The 27765-nt window shown below is 38.6% G+C and overlaps 2 protein-coding genes across 3 annotated transcripts in view; one reads left to right on the top strand and one right to left on the bottom strand.

The window, feature by feature from the left end:
* Window positions 1-19765, top strand: part of RTF2 (replication termination factor 2) — a 29168-nt gene extending 9403 nt beyond the window's left edge. The window contains exons 6-9 of one of the 2 annotated variants that reach the window (XM_068416395.1): window positions 11104-11217; window positions 14333-14387; window positions 14467-14559; window positions 17474-19765. In XM_068416395.1, the coding sequence (XP_068272496.1) occupies window positions 11104-11217; window positions 14333-14387; window positions 14467-14559; window positions 17474-17658 (447 nt within the window). In that variant the 3' untranslated portion in view covers window positions 17659-19765. Of the gene's footprint in view, window positions 1-11103; window positions 11218-14332; window positions 14388-14466; window positions 14560-17470 lie in introns of both variants that reach the window. The other variant, XM_068416394.1, reaches the window with a different exon arrangement.
* On the bottom strand, window positions 612-3130 carry LOC137672262 (beta-1,3-galactosyl-O-glycosyl-glycoprotein beta-1,6-N-acetylglucosaminyltransferase 7-like). Its single transcript, XM_068416369.1, has 3 exons — window positions 2155-3130; window positions 1615-1710; window positions 612-838 (listed from the first exon to the last, which is right to left on the bottom strand). The coding sequence occupies exons 1-3, from the start codon at window positions 3128-3130 to the stop codon at window positions 612-614; spliced, it is 1299 nt and encodes a 432-aa protein (XP_068272470.1).
* Window positions 19766-27765: the final 8000 nt, after the last annotated feature.

Raw genomic sequence — 27765 nt, 5'->3', positions numbered from 1 at the left:
GTTACTGGCCCACACACCTTTTTCATTAGGAGCAAAGCCAGAGTAGTGCAGGAGTGGTGTTGCCATGCTACACAATGAAATTAGAGATGCAGCTGGCCATGAAAAACAAAACAGTGAAATGGACTGTGTCTGAAACTGGTTGTCACTTGCTTATCTACAAGCTCTGAAATTTTAGCATGAGCTTCATTATTCAAAATAATCTATTTCATAAGATGTACAGTAGCTATGACTTTAACTTGTGCTCTTCATATTTCATCTTTGTTCAGTCATTGCTTCCATTTTATTATTTTCATACCATTAGTCCTTTTTTTGGCTGCAGACATGAGGAATATATATTTTTCCAGTTAAGTAAGTCACTTAAAGGATTATGAACTTTCCCCTTGTCTTCACTAAGTTACAGATTTAGACATATAATTTTCTTTGAGAATTAACCCATTAGCAGTTGTTGCTCTTTATCTTACTGTAATAAATAAAAACTTTATTTCACTGGCAGACTGGTAGTACAGTATTGTGCTTACCCTCATGCTGTAATGCACAGAGTGAAGTCTATGGCTAAAAATGTTAATGGTTTCTGTCAGTATTTTGAACACTTGTTTAGATGTTAGTTAAGCTCAAACATTCAGCTTCATGTTGAAATAATTCTTTTCCTGAAAACGCCAGTGATCTTCGATGGGGACTTCTGCCTGGTGCAGGACTTTAAGCCTGTAGCGTCTCTCTAGGCAGTCCATGACAAGCGGATATGTTGCAGGCTCAAATTTGTTGGCAAACAAATGAGGTGACTCAATAATCCACTGCAAATCCCCCAGTCCGTAGACACAAATGTCTCTGATGTAATGACCTGCAAAGACAAATTGAAGGTATCTGAAAGCAGCAGAAAGCTAAACGGAATCATGTAAAAAAATAGTTTCACTCTGTAGTGTTAGTAACAAAAATTACCTTTTGATTTCACATAGAGCATCACTGAAATATATCTGGAGGATAATGCTAGATTTTAAACATAACAGTGAGGGTTTGGTTTTGTATTTTACACAAATGGATACATGTTACCTCCAGCTGCTTCATTGACACGTTGCTCAGCTTAATATTGTGTCTTGTAGTTGGGCATGCTGAAGTTCTGATCTCCTACTTCTGTTTGGATACCTGTTTAATCATGCAGTACTTGACTGTGCTGAGTTTATACAGTTACATATTTTCAATTTTTTTTGCATTCTTTCCATAGCTCAGCACTATTCTCCTTTTTTATTATTGTTCAAATTGAAGAGATTTAACCCAATGTTGATGAAAGTATCTGACAAACACGTTTGTCAAGTAAACCCCCTACTCTTCACTGAAAACTGATCAGTCAAGTTAATGCATTGGTAATTGGAGGTTGAAAGGACGATTGTCAGCGTAGGGATACTGTGGCAATCTTTGCAAGACAGTATCAGAAGCTATTTAGATTGGATACAGTGGAGTAATTTAGCAGGGTGGCTTGCTGTTTCATTTGATACTTCCAAAATAAAATAGGTATGACCACTGTGACACGTTTAATAGCTAGTTTATAGCATAATACATAATTTGCAATAATGCTCGTCAGTGAATGAAATCTGAGTTCATGATCAAAATTCACATTACCTTTGCAGCCTTTGTGTATGATTCCTTCTTGATCTTTCCATTTAATGGCTCGTATGTTTCCTTCCCAGTCTGCGTTGGGTGTAGCCCCTGGCGCATCTTTAAAATCATAAGGTTCTGATAAGATTACTTGCTACTTATTACAGGGAAGATTTTCACTGCTGGAGGCTTTTTAAATGTAGCCATGTTAAGTATTTATTTACAGACATCATTCTCAGTTTTATTGCTTTTTTATTCCTTGAGAGGATGAGCTTTTAGGTAGAAAAAAAATTTGCTTTTTTAATCAACATTTTTCTAGCCTTGTAGCTAATGGCCTGCACCATAAGTAGTACTTTTCTGGAATCAAGCTTTGTTTCTGAGCCGTCAGGAGATGTGACTGAAAGGGCAGCATCAAGGCTGAAGAAATGACTATATTTATGCAATGTAACTCAATTAAGTGGTGGTGTTAAGCTCTGAACTGGAGCTCACTAGCTCTCCGTGTCAGAGACCTTACAATGCCGTTGGTCCAGGGGTTATTCATAGTAGAAATAACGTACGTCTTACCATTTAAACGATTCAGTGTGACCCAGTAGTGTTCATCCGGACTGTACGTGTCTCTTGACCATTCAAGCAAATCTTTTGCACGTGCATCAGTCAATGTAAACTCTACAAATTCTTTAGTGAGTATGTAATAGGCACTACCAAAATATATCGTCAAGTTATATGGCGGTTTAGCTTTTATATTCTTTGTTGGATACACGTATGACATTCCAGAATGTACATATTCTCTGTAACTAACCTGTGTTCTGTGTTTCATATGAAGTGGTTGGACTACCCCGGGCGTCATATTTTTACCATTCCATTTACTTTTGATGTATTGTATAATGTCTTTGTTTGTTTTAATGGGATAATCTTGACCACATAAATTAATAACATAATTCCACTGAATTTTGGAATGAACTAGATCTCTCATGCAATTAATATCAGCTTGTAATCTTGAAAATCCAGCATAAACAACACTTTCTCTTTTTGAGGAAATAAAAATATTTTCAAAGCAATTAACGATGTTCTGTACAGCAGCTTTATAATCTTTTGGTGACTTTTCATCAACATGTATGCAGTAAATATTCTGAGGCATATAAATAGCTCTTAGCAGCTTTACAAACATTTCCAGCTCCTTGTGAATTGTGATGATGTATGCCAATGAGAAATTTCCTTCTTCATCTGACAGTGGTCTGGTGATAAAATGCAGAGTCTTCAAAACCATGGAGCAGTTGCACGAAGTCTGAATGCAGCTGAGTGTTTTAGGTTGGTAGGTATTCTGACAAAAGTTTCCAATTTTAAAGGCAGCTGTTTTCCCGACAAAAAGAGCTGAACAAAGTTCATCTGGGTAAAAACCACACTCTGCTATATTTGCATTGAATTTTTGTTCACTTGGCTCTTCAGAAAGCATATCCTTTAGGTAGGTCACAGTGTAGATGAACATACAGACGGCAATGCACACTAAAAATCCCGATTTTGTTGCATCAAGTGGGTTCATCTTTTATTTTCCAGATACTGTCTTCTCATCATAGTTTAATTAAGCATTCAGATTATCTGAAAGGAAAAAGTGAGATAAAGAGAAGGAGTGAACTTTGACTTCTTTTTTTTGATAGGTGACATGTTAGTGATGCATTTATAAATGTTGAGATTACTCTTTCCAGTTACTAGGAGGGACTGTCTGCGTGCCCATGTGCATGCTCATGCTGCACTGCACTCAGCCAGTGGAAATGGTACTTGCAGAGCCATGAAGCAGTCTTTCTAGGACAAACAATTATCCAAAGAACCCAAAATGGCTTTTTACACTTCAGTACTTGGGCAAGGGGCGAGGCACCCCATCAGATAAAAAGTTTCTTCTACTTTAAGGCAATGTGCGTGCCAGTAGGTGAGTCCAGTGCTGTAGGTTGGTCAAGGTCTAGTGTTGGAATAGGGAAGATGTGTGAGCACTGTGTGCCAAGGGAGAGCTGCTGCTGAGATTTCTTTAAGGCCTGGGAAACTTGTAAGTTCTGCTGGAGGACCAGAATTCAGTAAATTAAATCAGCAGAAAATTTATTAAATAAACAAAAGGAAGAGGCAAAAATGTAATCCACAAAATACAGTTTTTTATCCTTATAAAGTCAGCAAATGTTTCTAACTCTTCGAGAGGTTTGTTGTTTTTTTTTCCCCTCTGACATCTTTGTATTAGTGCTTTGGAAAACAGAACATGCAGATAACACTCACTTCTTATTTTCAGCATGTGTGCGTATCCTGAGATAAGTACGCTACTAGCAGTATTAGCATCAGAGATAACTGTGTGATTTACATCAGTATTGGCATAGGAGTTTTCCCATTGTGATTTTTTTTCTTATGTGCACCTTTTTGAAAAGTCAGAAGAATGAGAGTGCAGCAGTCCTGAATCCCACAGCAATTACATGAAGTCTTTATCCTTGAAGCATTTGGTATAGAACATCCTAGAAGAAATTCCAGGATTGGGGGAAATGTCCATCTACTGTCATTAAGCTTAATAGTTAATTTAAGAAAGATTTTATTTTTATTTTAAAGATAATTAATTTTCTCTTCTTCAGTGAATTTGTTTTTTAACAAAGTTTGTGTTTCACCTGTAAACGTTTCATGCTTTGCAGCTGTCAGGATCACAATGTATTTGTCATTACATAAGAACAGAGAACAAGCATATTTTCATAAAGGTAGTTTTTTTTATAGGAATGCAATTGTGGTTAGAAGGCTCTACGTTTTCATTAGAAAGACATGGCAAATACTTTTATTTAGTGAAAACTCAGTATACATCTGTCTTAGAAGCTTGAAAATAGAGAGCATTGTAGTTAAAGTAGAAATGAAGCATAGAATTTAAAAAGCATTAAAAATATGGAATTTGAATCAAGAGAATGGATACCCTATAATACCACAACTTAAAAATCTTATTAGGCTGTTGGGAAAGAATGTATTTATCTTACTGTCTTTACTGGTATGCACTGGATTTCATGCTGGAAGAATGCCTCTTTTCCACTTAGCATTCCAGAAAGTGGAGTTGTATGTTAGGTGGAGGCTTCATCCATTTTGCTTCTATGTTCTGTCAGCAGTGCTCTTCGGTCTGCATTGAATGCATAGGCCAAAGAAAAACAGTAGGAAATCAGGTCCCAGAAGAATATTTTTTTTATTCTCAGCTCCTAAGGGATACATTTACTGGGTAAACAAGCATGATGTGAGTATCTTATCCGTTTGAGTGAAAAACTTCAGCAAATCAAACTCACATCAACCTTTCAATATTGTGCAGAAAGGAGGAGAAAAGGAGCACCACTGAAAGGTGAAAGCCAGGGTTTTCACGGTAAAAAAGAAGTACACTAGTGCTGTAGCCAGCTACCAGCTGAGTCCCAGAGCCAAGAACAGATTTGCATAGGGACTGTCATGAATCCAATAGCAGGAGTTAGGGAGAGGGAGTGTCTGTTAGGGAAGCACTGATTTTTGTGGACCTGGAGTCAGAAAAAATGTTTTATTCTGAGTGAATAATTACAGGAGGAGTATTGAGGTTGCTCTGAATTAGTGAATATGATGTGGTCTCTATGGTACGTCACAGGGAAGGTTCATTTTGGATGTGAGAATTACACTGAAGAGACTGGGCAGTTATAGAAATGTTTGGGAATTTATACCTGCGTACAGTATAGAACATCTGTACAGAATGAGCACACTTGTCAGGTCTTTTTTTTTTTTTCATTAAATACATCTTCGTGGGCAGGTTGCAAAGGATAGTTCCCTAGGGAACAAACCTGTTTGTTTCATACACTTAAATTTTTATTACCCTTCAAATAATAGCTTCCAGGGATGTTTCAGGTTAAGTGTTTACTATGGATTTTTCCTACCGAACTACGTAGCAACCAAAAGCTATATGTTATATGGCAGCATAAAAGTACACGAACGCCCCATTATTAGGTAAGAAGAAACAATTCCTTCTCCAGTGTTAACATGTTTCTGGGGAATGACTAAATGATGAAGCCTTGCCTGCGAGAACAGAATTTGACTTCTTTCAGCCTCAGGGTATATTATAGAATGAAAGCGTTGTCTTTCTGCTAGGGTTCTACCAGATTTAGAGCTAGAATTGCAGCTGTTAGTCCCATTGTGTATGAAATTTGCCACTTAAAAGAATCCTCTAGCCCCTGTGCTATTGTCTGCTGTTCAGGACTACGCTACCATATTTTCTTCTGCCCTTGAACAGCAAGATATCATACTGTTGAGAAGATCTGCTGTCCAGGCATAACCCAGTCTATGGGTTGCCTTTTAATTTTATTATGCAAGAGTGCCCTTGTAAGTATTTATTGTTATCAGAACATCTGTCTGAAACTCAACCTTTTCTATGTTGTGGTTAGGTTTTCTAAATCTGGAGGATGAAGTTGTCTTAATTTTTAAAAGTGCCGAGAGTAGAGTTCGACATTCTTCAAAAAACAACCTGTTTGTAGGGATTTTCAAGAACCTTTGTGGCTGCTTTTATGGATATTACTTAACAGAAAATTGTTGTTGTAAGCCTAAGCTCCTCCATCTCAATTAAAAAGGTGAACTCTAGAGAAAAGTGGAATTAAGTTTATGCCTGAAAATAAGCCTGTGAAATATCATCTCAGTTCATCAAGACCCCATTAGCTATATACTTTGTGCGTTTCGTAGTAACAAGTCATTGTACAATTCACTGTTCCTTCCTACCATAGGATTTTGGACTGCATCACTGCGCATCTAAATTTTCTGTTTTGCCTGTACTCTTTCTATTTGCTCAGTGTTAATGTTTAGATAAAATCTAGTTCGTATGACTTTGTAATTCAGTGAAGCAAATGACTTAGGAATATTTCATCTTCTAATAAAATGGTTAAAAGACATTAACTCCTTATTTCCAAATCTTCTTATGTCTGTTTTTATCTGAAAGGTGTTTGTGCAGGCATTACTGTAGACATTATATAAGGAAGTGAATACTCAGTCCTCTAAAACCTTAATGTTAAAATCAGTGCTTTTAACTGCTTTTTACTTTGCTTTGCTTTTTCCTTAAGCCTGGGTAAGTACGCCGAGTCTGCTTCTGTGTTGTGATATGCATCACGTAAAAGGAAAAATTTGTTCATCAAACCCAATTAATACTGCCTTAGAAGTTTTAAATCAACCTTATTTTAAAATGTTGCATTGGTATTTACTGATAAATATTAAACAGATTTATGGAGGTTTACCTGCTCATCGTTGCTGTTTTTTTCTCTTTTCCTGGTTGTTTTTTTTCTTGCGTAGTGTATTTGACCTTACAACAACTTAAAACAAATACTGTGAAAGCTATTTAAACCATTAAGTTATAGGGCTGTAAAAAAATTAGGTTGCTTGAAACAGAGCATAACGAATATTCATAAGTATTGTGATTTTTATGATACAAACAACACTGGTAGGAATGACCTCCACCCTACTGTACATCTATGACCAAGTAAAAAAAAATATATATATATTACCCTTATTGCAGATTTGACTATTTTTTAAAGTGAAATGGTCTTTCTGAAGTGAAAATATTTGTCACTTTACAAAAATTAAAACACGTTGTGTTTTAATAAAGGAAAAGCAGAAACCTGAAGTCCTACAATCTAATTTATTCAGTCTTACCTTGTACAAAATCAGCCAGGAGACGGCAGCATAATAAAAACAGAGAGTCCCATTGTCCTTCAGCAGGATTCAGACAGCATTCTTCATTCTGTCGCTTGTGTGGAGATCTCGCGTAAGTGAAAGGGGTTAAACATTAACATGAATGTTTTCATTTAAGACTTCATCTGGTTTCCCGCAATGCTTAGCATATTTATTCTGCAGTAATGCTGTTCAGCTTCAGAAACGTTCTCTGCCTCACAGTAATGAGAGAAAACTTGAGCTTCTCCAAATTTCTGGTCCTACTTTTTCTGAGACAGCCTTTAAAGGACTGAAAACAGACTTTCAAATATGTAGAGTACGTTGCTGATGATTATAAATAGTATTTCTCTACCTCAGAGGCTTTAACCTCGGCACTGCTAACGGAGCTACTGGATGATGAGAACTGGAAAGGAAACAAACCCTCTCCTCCTCCTCCTCCCCTGGTTCTTAACTGTTTACCTGCTGAAACTTTCCAGTTGCAGCAAATAAGTACAGCAAAGAATTGCCTCTGGTCATTTCTAGTGGCTGGAAGCTTAAAAGACAATAAATGAAATACCTCCTTTCAAAACAGAATGTTTACTGTATTACTGCTTTTATAAAGGTTCTTGGGGTTTTTAATAAGTGAAAAGTTAACATCTTAAATCTACTGGAATTAGGAAGTTTAGGGGTTCTAGAAATAGGTAAGAAGGCTGGTGTATTTTGGACATGTTCAGATAAAAATAGCATGTTGGTCAGAAATAAACAGAGAGAAAACCTCAAGGTAAATTAAGGCACAACTGTAGGTATGGCAGATACAAAATTATCATTGACTTTAAGGGAAGCTCTGTAAGTGGAGGCTTCTGCTTTGGACAGTGGTTTTGTAGTAGGTGCTACAACTTCTGCGTGAAAGTTCACATTCTGTGAATTAGTATGTAGGAGACTTCCCACTCCTCCCAAGTTATCGTTTACTCTTTGCCCCATTGTATGTCCGAGTAGGGTGGCAACGTCAAAAATTGTGTTAATCAAATCTTCCACTACTGAACTTCTAATGAATAAACCTCTGAAAGAGTCTCTCTCTTAAAACATGTTTTTAGTTAATTGTTACAAGAGACAATAATCTTTGATACATGAGCTTGTGTGGCTGGTAAATGACTGGTGTTATGGCCCTTGGTTGAATAGGATGTCTGCTCAATCCTCTGTCTAAATACTACCCTGTTTATAGAGGGACAGTCAGGTTGTGGTCATACATGTTCCATAATTCTGGTGGGAATTGTTTTGGAAAAGTATCCATGTCTTTATGCATTTCCTAGTAATGGTCATGTTTAGGAGGACTGCAGGAGTTAACTTACTGTTTAAAATTTGGGGAAGAGGTTTCAGGTTTTTGGTAAGGCATGAAACTGTAACATTGATGTAAACATTTAGATATGAAAACATATTTGCCCATTGTTTATTTGTATTCTATTAAGACTGGAGTAGTCATGGATGGAACTACATCTTAGATGCTGTACAAAAAACACTCTGACAATAGTAGTTTACAGCAAGAAATACGGTACCACCATTGATCTGAATGAACTATCTGAATTTGCAAAACTGAAATCTCGGTCTGCTTTTTATCTTAGCATTTCAAAATGTTGAGGTAAAAATCTTCCCTTCTTTTTGTGAAGGGATAGTGAGCTTTTTAAAAAATCAGAATCGAAGTTTTGCATCCAACAGTACCGACGATTAAAAAATGTTTGATGTACATGTATGATGCGATGGCAAATCGTACCTACTGGAGTCAGTGAAACCTGGGAAGGTGGAGTTGGTTCTATGCCTATAACTTGCTGTACTTAAAGTATGTTTTTAGAAGGGTTTGGTCTCTGTAATATAATCTGACTGTTGTCATGGCAAAAAATTATCTGTTTCAGTGAATGGAAAGAGGACACTCTTTATTTCCCTGTTTCTTGTAAATACTTTTCATTTTAGAACAGTTCCACCTGTGTTTTCCAGATGGGAACCTGGATTTGCTTACTCTTTCAAAATTCAACATTTATTGAAATTAGAGTCCTTTGATGTAAACTTTTACTTGGAGGAAATTTCTGCTTATTTTTGTATGCTTAACAGAATATATTTTTTAAAATTATTGCGGAATTTACTTTTTAAACCACTAGCTGTAGGAGGGTGCCGGTCTTTCATGCTGAAATGAATGTGTGGGGCTGCTTCAGAATCAAGACAGCTGCCAGTCGCTCCTGCCTCAGTATGAAGACTGGTTGTCTGTCTTGATTTTCTAGACTCTAGACTCTTTCTTGATTTCCTCACCCACAAGTGTCTGAGATCATACCAAGCTGCTATTTCTAACACTAGCTCATTGAGGAGCAATGGAAAAATTTGGGCTATTTATCCGTTTCTTGTGTGTGACTTATTATTCTGCCTGAATTACTTAATATGCATCTCTATAACCCTTGCTTCTCCTTCTCTGACCACTTGTGTTCAGATTCATTTTTTTAAACTGTTTGTCACTTGAGCAGACTGTAGTCAAAGTACTGTCCATATGTCCTTTCATTTGTTTAATTCCTAGTGCAAATACATGAGTAACCTTTCTAAACCTTTGTTTAGAAAACAGAAGAGTAACGACAGAGGCAGGATTATAAATTAATCTTGCAGATTAACAGAAAGCTTCTGGGTTTAACAAAATAACAAAAATTTAAAAAAAAAAAGGAAATTGAGATCTTAGAAAAGAAAATATCATAGTCAATGTGCTGGCTTCACCAAATGATTGAAAATGTGCACAGCGAGACATCTGTGTCTTCAACCAGAGAATAAATGTGGAATTACATGAAGCACTTTACATGCATTATCCAGATTAATTTATAAATGTACTTTAAAACTTGGTAGTGTTTAATAAATCAGATGAAGGACAATGAGATGGCAAGGCTGGATTAATGAATAATGCTGCTTTTATGACCCCTTTTTATCCCTATAGTCATTTAAAAAATAAAAAAAAAAAAAATTATTTAAAACAAAACAGGTTTTCCTGTCTAGCTGTTGGGGAGAAAAATTCCCTACATGCTGTACATGTAGAGGAATAACACCTTTGGTGTTGTTTCTAGTCAGTGTAAAGGAGCTGCTCCTATCAGTTGTTGTTTCTTCTATTATTAAGTTGAAAGACAAATTATAGAGCAGAATGGCATAATGGTTAGATCTTAATCAAATGCATTCATAACTAAAAAAAAAAAAAAATCAGAAAGTACTTTAGTGTTTCAGTTTTTAGCTGCGGGGTTCAGAAAATTGAGTAGATTCTGGTTAGGACTACTTTGTTTAGTATGGTCACTGTATGTTTTATGCTAGTGAAACAAGGAACCCATGAACAGAAAATACACAATGGGACCTTTTCTTCAAAGAAAAAACAGAATTAGTTAAGAGTGTTGTTTATAAGGGACTGATAGTGAAATAAATACGCAATTTCCATGGCCCTATTACACGGAATAGGGCTTTGAAGAAAAACAAAATATTTTTGTATATCTGAAATTCTCTTATAATTTGCTGTGCCGATTGATATGCAAGCTGCTTTTAAATGTGGTTATCAGAAGTTCACCATTCACTAGTAAGATGAGTATTTATTCTACTTTTTGTGAAGAGGGATGCTGTCAATCAGTATTATTTTGGTCAGTGGTAAAAACAACTGAGATTTTCCCTTTGACATGTTAAGTGAGAAGACGTATTAGACTGTATTAAAAGAGAAAGAACTATTGGAAAAGACACAACGGCAAGGGGAATGATTGGAGAGCTCCCTGGAGAGCTTAAACACAGTATTAATTCTAACAAAGGTTCAACAGCATAAAGATCTTGAAAAAAATACTAGTTTTGTCTTTTTTTTTTTCCTTGAAGTGTGGTGTTCCCTTTCAAGAGGAAGATGTGATTATCCTTAATGGTAATAAAGAAGATGTGGAAGTATTGAAGCAAAGAATGGAGGATAGAAGACTTAAAAGTAAATTAGAAAAGGTAATCTTTTTATACATTGTTTAAAAGAAAATGGAAAGAGTTCTTGTCTGTAGAGCAATCTGCTCTAAGATCGCATAGCTTTTTCTGTAATCTTCATGCGGGCTGGAGGATTTACTCTGTAAGCTGTGTTGTACTTCAGTGCTACTTTTAAAAGTGATGAGATTGCATGCATATTTTGCTAAAAGCATATTGAAGTTGTATGTACTGAAACTGACTTTTGACTAACAGGCAGTGCATAGTGCTCTGAAAATCACAGAATTTAATGCTGTGGTCAGGGTGCCAGCTATGCTTCAGGTTTTTCTTGAAACAAAGACCTTGTATTAGTTAATTCTAGTAATAAGCAAAATCTTCTCTGTATCTCATATGGTAGTTCCTGTATTATTGTGATGGTAGGTTATTAGTTTTTTGATCTCCAAGTATCCTCCACTGGCCACAGTCAGAAACACAATACAGGAATACATAGATTCCTGGTCTGATTCTGTAAGAGTACTGTTTGAAAATTTTGTCATGTTCCGTCGTTCTTACAGTCCTGAGTGATTACTGGCGGTGCTAATTCCCACCATACTGTTGAGGTCTTCGCATTTCATTTTTTCTTTAATCTGACCAAGCAAAATGCCATGGAAATAAAGTCATTGCAGCTCTACTATATACTCTACTGTATACTACTACTCCATGAAGCAGTAGTTGTTCTGTAGTACTGTACTGTCAAATGACAGTTCTGCACGTGGGACTTTTTTCAGCATTGCCATTTCTTTCTGAATTGGCATTGCTGTTCTGGAGGATGACAAAGCAAGCAAAAACTTTACTATTGACTCAGTCCAGAGTGCAGACAGATCTAGCTGAATCTCAAGAGCATGAATCACCATTGTCTGATGCTTTCACCAACTGAGACTTTAGATGGAGGATGATCATCTCACCCCTGTTACTACTCTTGATTTTGTCTGCCCGTAGCATTGGATTAGATGGCATACAAATGTTTTCCTAGATTGGTTTGAGCCAAATACTTGTTTACTTACCAGTGAGCATATGATTCCTTCTCCTTCCTTCTTGCTGGGGTCTCTATTCATCTGCACCAATACAACATCGTTGGGCCTGGGCAATAAAAGGATGGTTACCCATAGAAATCCTGCTGTTCTGTTTCCTCTCTGTTCATAGCCTCTGTACTTAGTGTCCTGTAGCTTCTGGCGTAAGAGCAATACTGTGAATCTTATGCTGTCTCTTCAGATGCTTGGGTTTTTTGGTGTTTTGTTTTTTTCAGTACTTCGTAATTAAATGTTTGAAGGAATTTTGAAGTAATTTGATGATAGAATATTGCAGATCTCAGTAGATGAGTAATCAGACCCAAAAATAGTGGTCGTTCACACTCAATTTTCATTAGGAAGGTGGCCCTAACAAAACATGTATAACTTTGGTTCAAATAATTTGGAATAGTCTGAAAGCTGCTGCTGTCCCCAACATCTGAGCAATAAAGAAGTACCTGAGTGTGCTGAGCACTTCTGTCTCTTTCTTATGGTGTGCGCACAGTCACTCACGGTGGCAGGCTAAAGGAGATCATGCTTTGGTGTTTGGACTCTCTGTGCCTTAGGTGAATATGCAAACATTTTTTGTTTGTTTAGTGGAGGCTTACATTACAGGCAGGTACAGTATTTGCAAATCTCTCAGCAGGCCTCTTGCATTTCATCCTCAAGTTCTGATGGTTTTTGCTGTACTTCCTTGCCTTGCTGTCACTGGCACCTTTCTCTCTATCTGAGATCTGTGAGCTCCAGTCCCAGGATCAAAAGACAGTTTCTAGTTTGGCATCTGTGGGCACTGCTGTTCAGACCTCTTCCTCAGTTCCTCCTTTCAGCTAGGGGAGCAGTCTCTGCTGACCTACTGTATTTGGAGCAGGAAGCACAAACTCCTTTTCTTTATACCCATGAGACAAAACATAAGGAAGACACAGCTAGCACTAGTATAAAAAATTGTTCAAGCTCAGTTATGCCATATGTGCCCATGATGAAATATGTATAGTATATATTCATTATGTATAAGATATATGCATACATATATTTACCAACATCTCATAATTCTGATGCCAGATACTGGCAAGGAGGGAGGTAACTTTTCTTTGTAAGCCCACACATAACAACAAAGGTGGAAGCACCCTGAAAGAGGTTTTGCATGGACAGGGAAGGACAGACACCAGGAGAGCCAAGTCTGCATTTAGAATAGTAATCCTCTGCCACCACCTTCTGGCTAAGCTTTGCAGCAACATGTGGTATGGCATTTTTTTCCTCGAGCATTAATCATATGCTTGACACCATGTGTTCTCTTAATTTTTATAACACATTTAAATATATTTATTTTCTTTGAGTTTGTGTAGCTTTCTTTAAATACATACACCATCCTGAATGTGTATAGAGTCATCTTTCATGATAATAATGCCAATGACTGTTTTAAATACATCTTTTTTTTCAGCTTGGCATTTATATAATCAAAGCCAGTAATGGGATTCTTGTTGCTGTTGTTTGGGTTTTTTGTGCTTTTTAATCTGGACAAATGTAAATTAACTTGGAAAATCTGGTCCACAGATGCTTTTAAAAAATTTAGATTAACTATTTTCATCTATTCTTCCCAAGCAATCCTGCAACAAAGGGCCCAGTTACTGAAAGTTACCCAGAAGGGATTTTTTTATTAACTAAAGAAAATTAGGTGGATATGAGATGCAGGATTATTCTGAAAATTTTATTGAAAAATGTCTTTATTGATTACAGTTAAACTATGTCCTGTTTAATGTCATGCAATTTACTGTCCTGCTGTGTGGGTTCAGAGTATCAGATTACCTTAATGATGGTAACACACACACGCCCCCTGCAAAGTATACAAACCAAAATAGCGTATCTAGACAGTTTAGTTTTGGCCTGCATGATTTTCTTTAAGGTGCCTTCAAGGTTGCCAAGGTTATTATTTCTATATGGAAAAATAATACCAGAAGCGTGGAGCAATACTGTGAAAGGAAGAGTTCCACTGTGTAAGACATAAAAATGTACTAAATGGAATTGTGTGTCTATCAAATACCAGTTGGGATTGTATATCCTTTCAGTACATTACCAGGCTTCTGCTTGTGTTGTTTCAGAAATCAAAGAAATGTAAATCAGCAGAATCAGCTTCTCAGCAAGATACCGCTGAAGGTAATGTCACAACTACAAATTATGTGTAGCCTTCTGAGTCATGAAGCAGATTCATGATTTCATTTTTTTTCTTCCATAGATTCTCCAGGTCCATCAAAGGCTAAGAATGGAAAGGATTGTACCACTTCCAGTTCTGGGGAAAAGAGGCAGATTATCTTCACCAAAAGCTCAGGTTAGTGTTTATTCTTCAATCTAAATATGAAAAATGTGAACAAATAGTTCTGCTTTGAAAAATATTGTAGGAGGGGTCCTTCTCTGGCTATTTTGTACCATAGTTTTCAGAAGCTACCCTCTCGCTTCCTTTTTTTTATTTTTTTGTGACAAGTGTATTATTGCACCCAGTTTGCATGAAGAATTCTTAAGGTAGAACCTCTCAAAACTGTGTGTTTCAAGTGTAATCTCTCATACATATGAGCACAGGGGTGAGAAAATGGAAGGAATTTTCTTTGGAGTGTTTTTTTTTACTGATTTACACAACTTCATTGTCAAACTGATTAAGCACTATCAGTTAAAAGCTGGAGAAGATTAACACTTAACTTTTAAAGATATTTGCTTTAGTCTTTCCCATTTCAGAAAAGTTAAAATCTGTTTGTTGTTTCAACCACATCACCCATCCAAAAAATATTCTTTTGCTGCTCCATACTTCTTTGTATTCTCAATTCCCCCTGGGTTCTCTTTCAGACTTCTTCACAGCATATCTTAATTTATTATCTTTCTTAGTAATAAAAGGTCAACTTCTGTCTTCGAGGGAGCCATAATGTCGTAGCTCACTTTTTCAAAGAACCCCCTCTTTCAAAAGTCTGTCCTAAAGGCTGCCTTTCCAAGCTGGAGTAGGAAGCTGCCTCATGAACATGCACAAAGCTCCTTGTTCAATAGAAACTGTAGTCAATTAAACTTTTTCTTAACACAGAGCTTTGCTTGACAATCTGCAAAATCTAAAAACTGACTGCAGAAAGTGTGCAAGGGCTTCTCTTTGTCCATTTTTCCTTATTCTGCTCAGTTTGCCTTTGTCCCATCTGCTATTGGTTGTCCAGATGGGACAAAGGCAAACATCCATTTACATCCATTGAGTAAATAATCCATAGAGTAGGGGTTGACTTTTTGGTGTACTTTTGCAAGATACTTAAAACAACAGTATCTTTTGCTCATGCTTGTGACTGGCAAGTGCTGTAGTGATGGAGTTAACTAATAAAAATAATAAATACTTTTCACCACACTACGTTTTTTTCCACTGTGAAACAAGCCAGATTTGCTTGTTTATGTCATTCCAATATTGCTTTAGTTTGGTGGGAACCAGCTTGAGTGAATGAGATTAGAGATTCTTATTCACACAGTGATGCAGTCGAGGGTTTGGTACATCTGTTTTATTGGCTAGGAGGTAGTGTGAGGAGAACTACTCATTGTTTTCCTGAAGTAGAAATGGTCAAAAAATACGTTGTGGCAGTTTATTTCAATGAAGTGTTTTAAAGTGTCCCGAGTTGATGACTTGACTTTTAGTCCTCCACTTTAGCTGCTCATTTCCTGTGTGTCACTGAGAGCAGTGGAATATAACTTCAGGATGTACTGCTGTACCTCCAGTAGTCACGCAGCTATGAGTAAACTTGGCAGTCCTTTAATCCGAAGGATGGTGCTCTCTCTTTAGGTAATATGTATTCTGTTATTTAATGTCTCCAATTCATGCTGATGTTTTCATAAACAACTATTAAAAATGGGCACATTTTTAAAGACAGTCTGAGGTTTCGAGGTGAAGTATTCAATCGTGTACATTGCAGACGCAGAAAAGTCAGTATAATTTGTTTGAAGAATCTGAGAACAGTTAAATGATGAACTGTACATAAACTATGTGAGAAGCTGGGAGAATTTCCATCAGAAATGCCCTACCTGCCCCCTACTGTCTGGCTTTATGAAGGACAGACTTTTAAAAATACTTCATTCCTGATGACTATAATTGCTCTTGGATGTTTAGGAACCTAGTAATTCTAACAACGTTTGATGTAGTTTTCTTTTCCAAAGTATGCCTTTTGAAATGTCAGGTCATTGGTTTATGTTTCTGGCAGCAGTTATATTGACCAGCAAGAGAATAAGAGAAGAGAGAGGAAAATAAAAAAATTCGTGAACTGAGGAATGCCAGTGGCATAGGAATTAATTTGTGAACACGGCACCCTAAGGTTTCTGGACTTGCAGCATACATATCCATTCTTTCAAATCCAGTGTTTGGTAATTCTTTCCAGGCAACTGGTAGTGGCATTAAAAGCAGCATTCTCCAAATATAAAAAGGAACTGATCTGTGATGACTTAGATTGCACATATAATTCCTATGACTACATGCAGAAATCAGTTAAGTGTGTTTTCAGACAGGCTCCCTGCTAGCTATTGACATGCTGTTGTGCCTAAGTTAAACTAAATACATAGTGTTTCTGCAGACTTCTTTGCACAAGAGACTTGGCACATGCTTTTTAAAATATTGTCCTTCAGCTTTGGAGAAGATTAAATAGTTGTTAAGAAAGACAGAGGGGTTTCTTGTAGCAGTAGATATAATACACTGAGAGAGATGGTATCAGAAACAGAGGGATGGGCATTTTCCTATCCCAAATATAAAATGATGCAGACCATTGTTATTGGTCATAAATGACTTTGCAAAGAACAAAGGGAGGAGACAGATTCCCTGGGGACAGTATGTCACAAGTTTAGCTTTTGTCATTTGATAGCTAATTTCCAAACAGTACTTCAGGGTGGTGGAATATTTTCATGTTTCTTTCTTAAGACTAGAGTTCAGAGCCATTTTTCACTTAGAGGAATAAATGTTGTCAATACTGAATTACAGTGCAAGGGATTCACACAAGTAGGAAAGAATTCCTCTCTCTCCAAGATTTCTAAATACGTTCTGAGCATAAATTCTAAAAGCTAGGAACGTGTTTGCTGTTGAGTACAATTACAGGGTATATTTGCAATAGCCCTGAAAAAAATGTATATACTTCATCTCTCTACATATTACTTTTTAAATACTTTTTTCTGTCTTTATTTAAATACTTTTATCAATTGTAAGCTGTTACGCATGCTTCATTCTATTCCTTTTTCTCTAGCAGATAATGGAAACTCATCTGTACCAAGACAAGTCACTAAGGCTTCTTCTACTGCTACGAAGAGATCCATTGCAGACAGCGAGGAGAAATCTGAGGCATACAAATCTATTTTTACATCACACAGCTCAGCTAAACGTTCAAAGGAAAAGTGTTCCAATTGGGTTACTCACACAGCATACTATTTCTGAAACAATCGTGGGCCTGATGGTAACATTCATTACTACTTTCCTTCCCTAAGGCTTTTTCTGTACAACTCTGATACAGAACTTTTGTTGTAATCTGATGGTATCTAAAATTATTCAGTTTGTAAGTTGTTTATAAACATGTGCATAACTAATGAACTTGTGTTAGTTGCATCTTCTGTTAAATAAGAACTAGATCACCAGAATCCCATCGGATCAGTAGACCTCGTTCTAAAACGATGGATTACTTGCACAAAAACTTTTCTTTTCTCCCAGTTGGATGCTGTCATTCTCAGTCACACTAGCTAGTGTCCTCAGTGGTAGGAGTGAGGGTAGAAGGATCTGCCTACTGTCCTCTTCTATTGATTATTTGCTGCAACTGTAATTATGGTTTTCAATGTATTCATACAGAAATTTGAGCTTTTTGAAACTTTCTGATGGTAAAAAGAGCAATAATGATTTTCTTTTGTACTAGTTAACTTGGGCCCTCCGTAGAGCTAGTGTATGTTTTTTAAAGGTTCTGTAGGTGTTTTCAAGTAATTTACGTTTTGTTTGGAGTATATGAAAGCATAATCTTGAAAATGTTTGTACAACATTCTTATTCTACATATTGTTGTAGCCTGCTTTTAATAAGAGGATATGCACTTGTAAATCATTATCTATAAAGATGAGCCTGTAATAGTAAGGCTGTTTTTTTCCCAAAAAAGATTTTGAGGGTTTTCTTTGTGGGTGTGTGTTTTAAAGTTAAAAGTATTAGGTCTGAGCTTTTGTCAGAGGATCAGAATACAATGGAACAAAAGTAAGAGTTTCTTGACTTTTCTGCTGAAACAGTAAGGTTCTGTGTACATCTCTGAGGAGCAATTTCCCATTTTGAATTCATCAGCTTACATGAAAATATGAGCATTTGCACAGGGTCAGAGAAAAACATGCATGGTGACACAGAATCAATCAGGTTGGAAGAGACCTCTGGGATCATCGAGTCCAACCGTAACGGAATAGGAGCAGGCAGTTCTTAACTGGCTTTTTAGGGAGAAACGATTGGGCAGCAGTGTCATGCAAGTCAAACCCATTGGGGGCTGATGGAGGGAGCCCTGCAAGGCTGGAGTTAAGTTCTGAGAACGATTCTTTTTCAGTTTGCAGGCAACTGCAATGCACGGCTTTCACAACATCTGTAGTACACATTGTTTTATATTCTAACACAAAATTCTTGACAGCAAACAACTATTTGACTGTTAATTGCTTGTTACAGAAAGATGCTAAGCATAGTATGACACTCAGTTTTGCTTTTATATTTATGCTTTTTATTCCTGTGACATTGATTTAAATAAAACTTGCTCTTGTCGTATGACCATAACACTTCATGTTCAGCTGAAAAGATATATAAGTGCTTATTTTCTCAGTGTTAGAACAGAATAACTTTTTATGGGCTTTCCTTTAGCCCTTTTATTCTGAGCTTTTTTCCAAGCACAGAAATCCTTTTAAAATGTTGATGTTCCATAGCAATGATTTAGTGGCTGAATATTTGGATCCAATAATATCTACGTTAAATGACTAGAGGGAGGGATGGAAGCTTTTCACCTTCCTCTTTTAAAATTAAAATATGTTCTTATAATCTTGGCACAAACTAACCAGAATAGAAATGCAGACAGTAGGAGGCTTTTAAAACCACTGCATGATGTTACATTGTTACCTTTGAGTGTGAAAATGATTAATTATCCTCATAATTTATTTTTAAAAGTGTCCCCATTTATAATTGGTGATAGTTAATTGGACATTCAAATGTTGTGTTTATATTTGCGTAGGTGGTCTCCATGATTCAAGCGTGTCAACTGAAACTGCTAGGATTTTATTATTATTTTGATAGGTATAATTAAAAATTGGCTTGTTGTAGAATTTGTATGGTGGTAAGCATTTTTGTTTTCCAAAGATGCAAATGCATATGTACATCACATCAAACAGTTTGAGGTTTACTGGAGCTTCCAGGAAGCACTCAGCCCCATTTTGTATGCATGTCTAGTAATCAGCTTTGTTCTCCCTGTTCTGTATTCTTTTCCTCTTCATTATTATCCTTTATTATTTGTGAGTTACAGAGAATGAAATTACTGCACTAAAAGATATACTATAGTAGGCCGTTTTTGTGCACTCTAATTCTGTTTTGACAATACATGTTAAAGTCCTATTAGTATTTTATAGCAGTGCATTTTTCTTTTATTTAAATCAGTTATAAATCCTAAGGGGAATTAACTTAATGCTTTTGATTTAGCATTACTTTGCTAAAGACTACTAGAAAACATAATATGCAGTTTTGCTTCCATTTTCTTGATAGTATGTTAGGCAAAGTCCAGCCTGCTGACTTGGTGACAGGCTTTCCTGCTCATTGGGGCATAATAGTGACTTCTTTTGCCCTACCTGATCTGCTCATCTATTAAAGTAAGTTCATGACTACCATGATTTGGTTAATGTACAGATTCGTTACATACACTTGGGTTTATTATCTGGAATTAATAGTTCGTGCTATGCCACTTTGTTAGGATTTTGTTTGGTAGTCTACCATCCTGATTTTATGGATGGAGTTCTTAAAATGTTTATGGTTTATAGAAGCATTGTCAGTGACTGATGAGGTCTTTTCCTTCCCTTCACAAAAAACAGCTGTGAAGGAATGTGATATATTGTTGGCATGTGATGCAATTCATTGCCACAATTGACTTTTGTTAATGTAAAATAGAGGAGAAAAAAACCTGACAGTTCTGTTGTTGGCAGGCTGCATTAGGCAGTTGGGACTGGAACGTTGACTTGGCAAGTTTTAATAGATTCAAGCGAATAGTTTGCTGGAGGATGTTTGCTTTGTTGTGGTTTGCTTTTTGTGGGGGAGGGCAATTTAATTTTCTTTTAATGTAGGTGAATGTGAATGTTGGTGAAAGTTGAAGACTGCAGAAGCCTTAGAATGTGAAACCTATGTTTTTTGAGATGCCACATAAGTCTCCCACAGCATTGCACCTATGTGTCTCTGTTCTGGGGAGTTCACAGAAGTTAGTTCTGTTTCCATGATGTTCAAGCCATGGCCTCTCTTCTGAAGAGCTTAAAAAAGATCCACTTAGTGTCAGTTGTATAATAGGGGGATTTTTTTGTGGTGTGGAACCTGGCCACTGGGAACTGGACTGAAACTCAACAACTTCCTTCACATAGCTCAATAATGAAATGTTGGTCGTGAAACGTGGCCCAGATACACACTGGTGAAAAGTCTGTCCTTCTGCACGCTTGCAGAGCATTCAGTCCTTTCGATATTGGTACCTCTCAAACTGAAAACCTGAGGGTGTTCACACATCCAGACTCAGCAGAGATCAGCCTGGTATCAGTGTTCAATACTGCAGCGTAACTCCCTAGTCACACCAAATTGGATGTGATATTTCATGCTGTTTCACAGGATATCCAAAAACTACCTTTTCCCCGTGTCCCCGATGATCTGTAAGAGCATCTGTAGCCTCAGACGCCATGGAGCAGCTATGATACCCTGATGCAGCTGATAACCAGCTTGTGCTCGCCTGTGCCTTGTGCTGGTCTGCGAAGAGGACTGGAGGTGCTGACACTGTGGCTTTTTGTCTTCGCGGAGGACAGTGAACCTTGCACACTGGGAACCTTGCACGCCTAACGTCCTGGAGCTGACAAAGGTGGGTGTGGGGTGGATTGCTCTTTCCTGGCTGCTGCACACCACAGTAAAAGGTGACTTCCCTCCTTTACTCCCTAACCTCTGGTACCTCCATTCTTCGCACATCTCCTGACCTCACCATGTTGCTGGTACCAGTGGCTCCCTCCCATGTGTTTTTACTCACAGTTAGTATGTGCTGATCAGCCTGCTGGCAGGGAGCAGCCCAGCTCTGCAGCCTACCCTGCTGTAAGGGCATTGCTGTTGGAGGTTTTGTCTCTCCAGCATCTTTTTCCGCAAGACCTCTAAGAACAGCATGTCTCCAAGGGTTTTGTATCTCTGTGAATCTTAGTTAAAATTAGACATTGGTTTATAATGTTGCTGATAAAAGTGAGGGTGTAGCAGCCCTGAATCTCTAGAAAATTAGACTAAAATCCTTCAGGGAGGAAGTAGTACCCCCCAAGAGCCATCAAGAAGGCAGAGTTGAAGAGAGGGAACACATAGTATCTGTTCTGGAAAGACTGGAATTTGGTGACATCCTGCTGATAAATCTCTGTAGTTAGTAGTTAGCTTCAAGGGACAGAGTTCATTCTGGAGGGGTATTTCAAGTTTTATTTCCTGAGACTATTTTTTTTTAGAAGTATATCGTAGAACTATCCTCTCTAATGGGAATAAAGTTTGGGAGGCGAACAGTGGGAAAATGCATGTGGTTTGCTAAGATGGTTGGGAGATTTTACTGGAATCTCAGAACCTCTCTGCTTTCAGTCTCCAGCTTCCATGCCATGAGATCATCACATGCCTGTCAAATTAACCAAAAAAATCTTAAAGTTCCCTTTAAAACATGATGCTTGTTAGATTAAAATATTTCTTGTTAATGTCCTATTCTTAACTAAACTGAACGAACACAATTGTCTTTAAGTGTCCTGTCTTGCTCTCCAGCCTAGATGCCAGTTGCAGTTGGTGTATTTTGCTCTGGATTCAGAACTGCGGTGACCCTGCCAAATAGTTTCTTAGTTGCATTTAAAAATAAAAGGGCTGTTTATACATTACAATCCACAGAGGGTCTGAAATCAGTATGTCCTAAGATGAATACAAATCATAGACAAAAAGTGTTTTGTAGGAAGGCTTCACAAATATGGAACTGATTACTGCTAGACAGCGCAGAGTTCTTTCTGTAAGATGGAACTGATATAATTCCTTCCTGACAGCTAGAAATTATAATTGAGTTGGTTTTTTTCTGTGTTTTAAACTTCACCAACCTTCAAAATGAGCAAGAGGGATGGAATCCTAATCCATCTGCAATTGATGGGAATTCTGCCTGTAAACCAGGATTTTAATCTAAATGTCCATCCAGCTGCCCAGTTACTGTGGAGGTACTGCTAACAATTTCATAGCTGTGGTTGTGTCAAGCATTTAACTTCATGTGGATTAAAGTCTCTCTTACAGGTCAGTGTCAGAATTCAGTTTGCAAATTGACCACAGATCTTTTTTGGGGAAGAACCAATTTCACTATAACATTGAATAAAATTAAATTCTCTTTTTACAGTGTTGCCCTACCAGCTCTTTGTAAGACATCCAGCAAAACTCAAACTTTGTGTGGTACTCATTACATCTCTAAGAGGTTTTCTCAAAAGTTAAAGGCGTGAGTTGGTGAAAAACATCCAAGCTCTTCCCCTTACAGAAGCATCACCTGTCAGACCACACCACTAGTTTTTTTCATCCAGTTTTTCCCATGTTCCCGCTCATTTACCTCCTTCGTTTTTGCTGCCCACAGAAATCAGACAGTGCTTTGCTTGGTGATGATCAGGGAATAGGGAATGATCGATAGGGTGATCGATGCTCTGGTTTTGCAGCCTTGTTCGCTCATTGGGGCTGTCTGGGATTTGTTCTGCAGCCGGACAGGCTGCCTCACCCAGCTGAACTTTCTCCATTTCCAGACCACATCCTGAATTTGAAGACAGTTGAGTCAGGATAGGCTCATGGGTTGTCACTGTACGGGTTACTTATTTTGCTCCCTGTGTGGTAGTTTTTAAAGAGCAGAGTTGTATCCACAGTGGAAAAGATCAGGATACTCAACCTCTTTCCTTCCCATGTTACTGGCAAGGAGGTGTTTTTCTCTTCCATCTTGGATGGATGTCCAATCTTTCACTCTCTTCTCTCCCACGTAAGTTATTTCCCCACTGTATGAGGATGTCTTAAGACCTAATTATTACATTTGGAGGATGGAAGATGATCTATATCGGGGTACAGCGTGATTTGTAAACAGAAGACAAGTAATGCTTCTCCTTGGGCTATCAAAGGCTGACTTGACTCTGGAAAGAAAGATGTTGTTAGCCTAAAATAGAAACAATTTGACAGTGTGAGTTTGCCTAACAGTCGTGAATGTCACACTTTTATGCCATGATTTTCCTCTTTTTTAATTAAAAGTAATTCTGAGGGATCACTTGGTATCCGCAGTGATAAATGGGGTTTGCCCTGTTAGCATTGAAAGGGCGGCATTGAAGGGGATGGGTGCAGCGTTCAACTTGCCTACAAAGCTAAAGAAATGCAAAGCAGCTTATTGCTCAATTATGCTGACTTTAGCAAGTAGGTAGGACAAATTAAAAAAAGAAAAAGGGAATATCTAGTCTCAACCTGGGTATTTAATGGGTCCCAAAATGTGCTGAACTCTTTAGTCTAAATGGGCTCTTTAGTGTGGTGTCAAGTAAGTTAAAAAGCCAGGGAGCTTTACAAAGCTTCCTTCATTGTTTAAACTTGTTTAACTCATGTTAAGGCTAATGTACATTTATTCAGACTGACAAAGTGCTGAATTTACACAACAGGGATAGTAATAATTAGGTCAGATACTTTTTAAATGGCAATGGGGGGTGGGAATACTCGACTCGTTTGTGCTTATGAATGGAAATGATTCTTAGCGCTGGCTGAGGCCAACCGCAGTACCTGCGGGTGCCCTGCTCACCCCCCACCGGTCCCCCTTCCCCGGCCAGGGCTGAGTGCCGTGTCCCAGCTCCCGTCCCGTCTGTTCGAGCAGCAGCTGCCCGTCAAGCTTGGCATTATATCTTACTTGTGAGAGCATGGTATTCCTAACGTGATACAGGTATTCTTAGGAAGCCCGTGACTGTCCTTGGAAGCTGGCTCTCCTCTTCCCTGCTGGGATCTGATTGAGACGAATAAATTACACTAACAAAGATGAAAACCCAGTCATTAAAACGCCATTGTCTGTTCAAACTTATGAAGTTGAACTCTAATATTTCCTGGTGTCTACTGAAGACTACCTCGTTCTTATATATTTATTGTAAATGGTTCCCTTAACAATTAGCATCCCTACAATTTAGAGGTGAGGTGTTCATATCTTGCACCTTTCTCAGGTGTTTGGTGCTGGTGACTCCTAGGACAGAATCCCGGATTAGTTAGTCCATGGAGCTGATCCAGCACAGCAGGATTTGTTTCTCCAAGAACGTTTTTTTCTTGGCTTTCCTAATATTTGAACAAGCACTCTTGTTTAATTCAGTGAAACAGAATCTGCTTGCATTTGAATCGTGGTCAGCAGCGGGCATGCTGAGCTGGTTGGATCTCTTAAACTGCAGCCATTTACTTCCCCATTGAGATTTAAGCTACTCATAGCTCATTTGGGTTGCATGTTTCCCTTCTTTATGGAATCATTAAACACTCGCAAACGTACCCGTCGGAGTGGCTGCAGCGGCTGCCGCCAGCTGCGCGGGGCAGGGTCGATAGGCAGAGCCGTCCCTGCATTTCTGTGGCCAAAGCCGCAGGAAAGAGCCGGAATTTTGACTGAATGGGTGAAGATTTAGTCACACGCACCCCAGCTACCTGAGACCAAGTACCTGTGAGTGTACATGAGGGTGTGCTCCCGGTGCAGGCAGCCTCCAGAGCAGGGAGCGGGCAGAGGTGCAGCTGCAGCATCCCCGGGTGGGAGAGCTGGGGCTGTCCAAAGCATCTTCCTCGGGCTGGAAAGCGGGCTGCCGAGCTGAAACCGCACGAGGCTGGGTTACTGAGCTGCTCCTATTCCTTAAGACGTGTTTGGGTTTGGTTTTTTTTAATTCCTCCTCTCTGGCTTTGCGCCAAAGCACTGCAGCGCCTGAACACGGGCTGCACTTGGGCACATCATCCATGCGGTGGCACCCGAAGTACAGCCCGGAGAGCGGCTGGGGGGAGCCGGGGCCGGGGAGGGCAACGGCGGCCCAGCACGGCCCGGTACAGCCCAGCACGGCCCAGCCCGGCCGGGCAGCGCGGAGTGGAGCCCCGAGGGACACCTTCGCAAATCCACAGCGGAACTTCTTCCCTTCTAAACGCGCTTGCTCGCTTTCTCCGCTGCCCAAAGTTTCTGAAACTCCCTAGCTGTGCTGTAAGTCATCTCCGTTTTTCAAGCTTAATAAACGGCTCTAGATAATAACAGCATTGCTAAAGCTTTCCCTTGTCACCGACAGAAACGTACGCTCGTGTCCTGTAACCCCGTGTAACAATAAAAACGTGACGTTAGAGCATTGCAGAGGGGTCCAGAGCGCAGAAAGAGCTGCTGCATATGAGCTGGGTAGGACAGAAGTTTGCTGTAGTGTCTGCCCCGAAGAATCCGTGATCACAGGATAAATCTATTGTCTCTGTCCTTTCCTTCTTTCTCAGTTGTTTTCATACATACATAGTTTGTAAGCTCTTAATATCAGCGAATGGATCGTAATTATGAGCGGATAAATACTAATAATAAAGAGATGGACTGGGAAGACGGAAAGCATCTCTAGAGGGAGAAGGCAGTGGAGAAAGAGTGCCCGTCTTTTAATAGGGTGACTCTCAAGTGAAAACAGCAGGATTTATTTGACTGTTTAATAGACTGATTTTTCAAAGAGAAGTGGTCAGAAAATACAGGGTTTGTTCCACAGAAAATTCCAGTCCTTCAGAGCTTGTTTCCATTCCAGATCAGAATTAAAAGCACAAACTACTCCCCGAAGTAATGTTCTGTAAAATATTGATTTGGCATAGTTGAGCTGCGCCCATTGCTTGCGTTGTTCCAGCTATGTTCACATATTTTCTCTCTTAAAAACAAGCTACTAGCAGAATTAACATTGAGTGTATCATAAAGTTAAAATTAAATAATTTATTTGGTTCCGTCACCCCCTAGAAACACTGCAAATAGCTGCATGTTTGGGATTTAAATTCTATCTCCTGGCATCTGTGTGACATTGAAACGTTTTCAGCAGCTCTCCTTGCAATGTTTAGTATTCCACATTGGAGCTGGAGAGATCTCCAAGTCAAGTTGCCTGTAGTTGGAATTTTAAAAACAAGAGAGGGAAAGAAAAACTTGTCTTCTATTTTAGGGTCTTGCAGTACTGGAAATGCAAATACTGCAGAGTGAATATTTAACTAGTGCATGAGAATCTAAAAAAGTGTAAAGCAAATGCAATGCAGCAGTCTGTTTGCTTTGTTCAACTAGAGCAGCATTAAGACATTAAAAATAGATTTACAGATTTCATAATGTGATTGCAACATTCACACAGGTTGGGATTTTTAATTTAACTTTGAACTGGATGATGCAGATTGCATGGAGACCAGAATGGACTATATTCTAATGGAAGAATTTGCCTTATGCAAGATTAACATATCAAAGGCAGAGAAGGATTTTTTTGAGAAGATGGCACAATGATCTGGCTTGCTTGTGAGGTTGACATCCTACTGAAGCGGTTGGCATCAGCGTGTGGTTTCAGACCATTTCAGGCAGTAGGGCATCAGGGAGGCACTCGCTCTGCTTTTATCATGTTCCTTCGTGTCGACCGCATGCGATACAACCAGTCATGGTACAGTCTCGTAAATTTTGCTTCTCTCTTCCCTTGGCCTTAGAGGTCTGAGCAAAGAGCCTTCTGCTACGCGATGGCACTAGCAGGGTGCTGCCCTGGTGGAAGTCATGTTGCCACTGAAAGCAGATTGCATTGTTGCTGGGACTGCCCATACCTCACACAGGCGGTGGTGATTAGCTTCCATTCCCATCGTTGTAGGTTGTTTTGTGTTCACTCAAACTAAAGACATTTGCATCTGGAAGCAATGCTTGGTGTGAACCCTCTTGTATTTGAGTACCTGTTACCAGTCTGCTTTGGAAATGGGCTTCAGTTGTGTTGATTTAGCAGTAAAGTAGGAGAGTGTGTGTCTCTTGGAGATGAGGAGCACTTGCAGCTCTGGTAGAAGTGCTGCACAGCCAGGGCAGTTCCAGGTCAAACTTTGGGAAGTTTGCAGAAGTTGCTGTTATCAGGACAAGACAGGCTGTCTCTGTGAGAGATTCCAGCACTCAGCACTGAGTTACTTTTAAAAAACTAAGACAAGACAGTGGTTTAGCACCATTGGCTGTGTGAGTGAGTAGATGTCATCCTCTCATTTCTTCCCTAACATCTGCCATTGTGCTCTGACTCAGGTGTAGCTGGTAATGTTGGTTTGAATGCTAGTCTAAATAAGATTGCTAGAAAAGG

The sequence above is a fragment of the Nyctibius grandis genome, chromosome 19, assembly GCF_013368605.1.
Source record: "Nyctibius grandis isolate bNycGra1 chromosome 19, bNycGra1.pri, whole genome shotgun sequence".
Lineage (NCBI taxonomy): Eukaryota > Metazoa > Chordata > Aves > Nyctibiiformes > Nyctibiidae > Nyctibius > Nyctibius grandis.
Note: the sequence above shows the minus strand (reverse complement) of the source record. Positions and strands in the feature narration are given on the sequence as shown.

Excerpts from the sequence above, each read along its gene's own strand:
- LOC137672262 (XM_068416369.1), bottom strand. The coding sequence starts at position 3,130 with ATGAACCCACTTGATGCAACAAAATCGGGATTTTTAGTGTGCATTGCC. Across the intron at positions 1,711-2,154 it reads CACACTGAATCGTTTAAATG|ATGCGCCAGGGGCTACACCC; the intron begins GTAAGACGTACG and ends ATGATTTTAAAG. Across the intron at positions 839-1,614 it reads CATACACAAAGGCTGCAAAG|GTCATTACATCAGAGACATT; the intron begins GTAATGTGAATT and ends TTGTCTTTGCAG.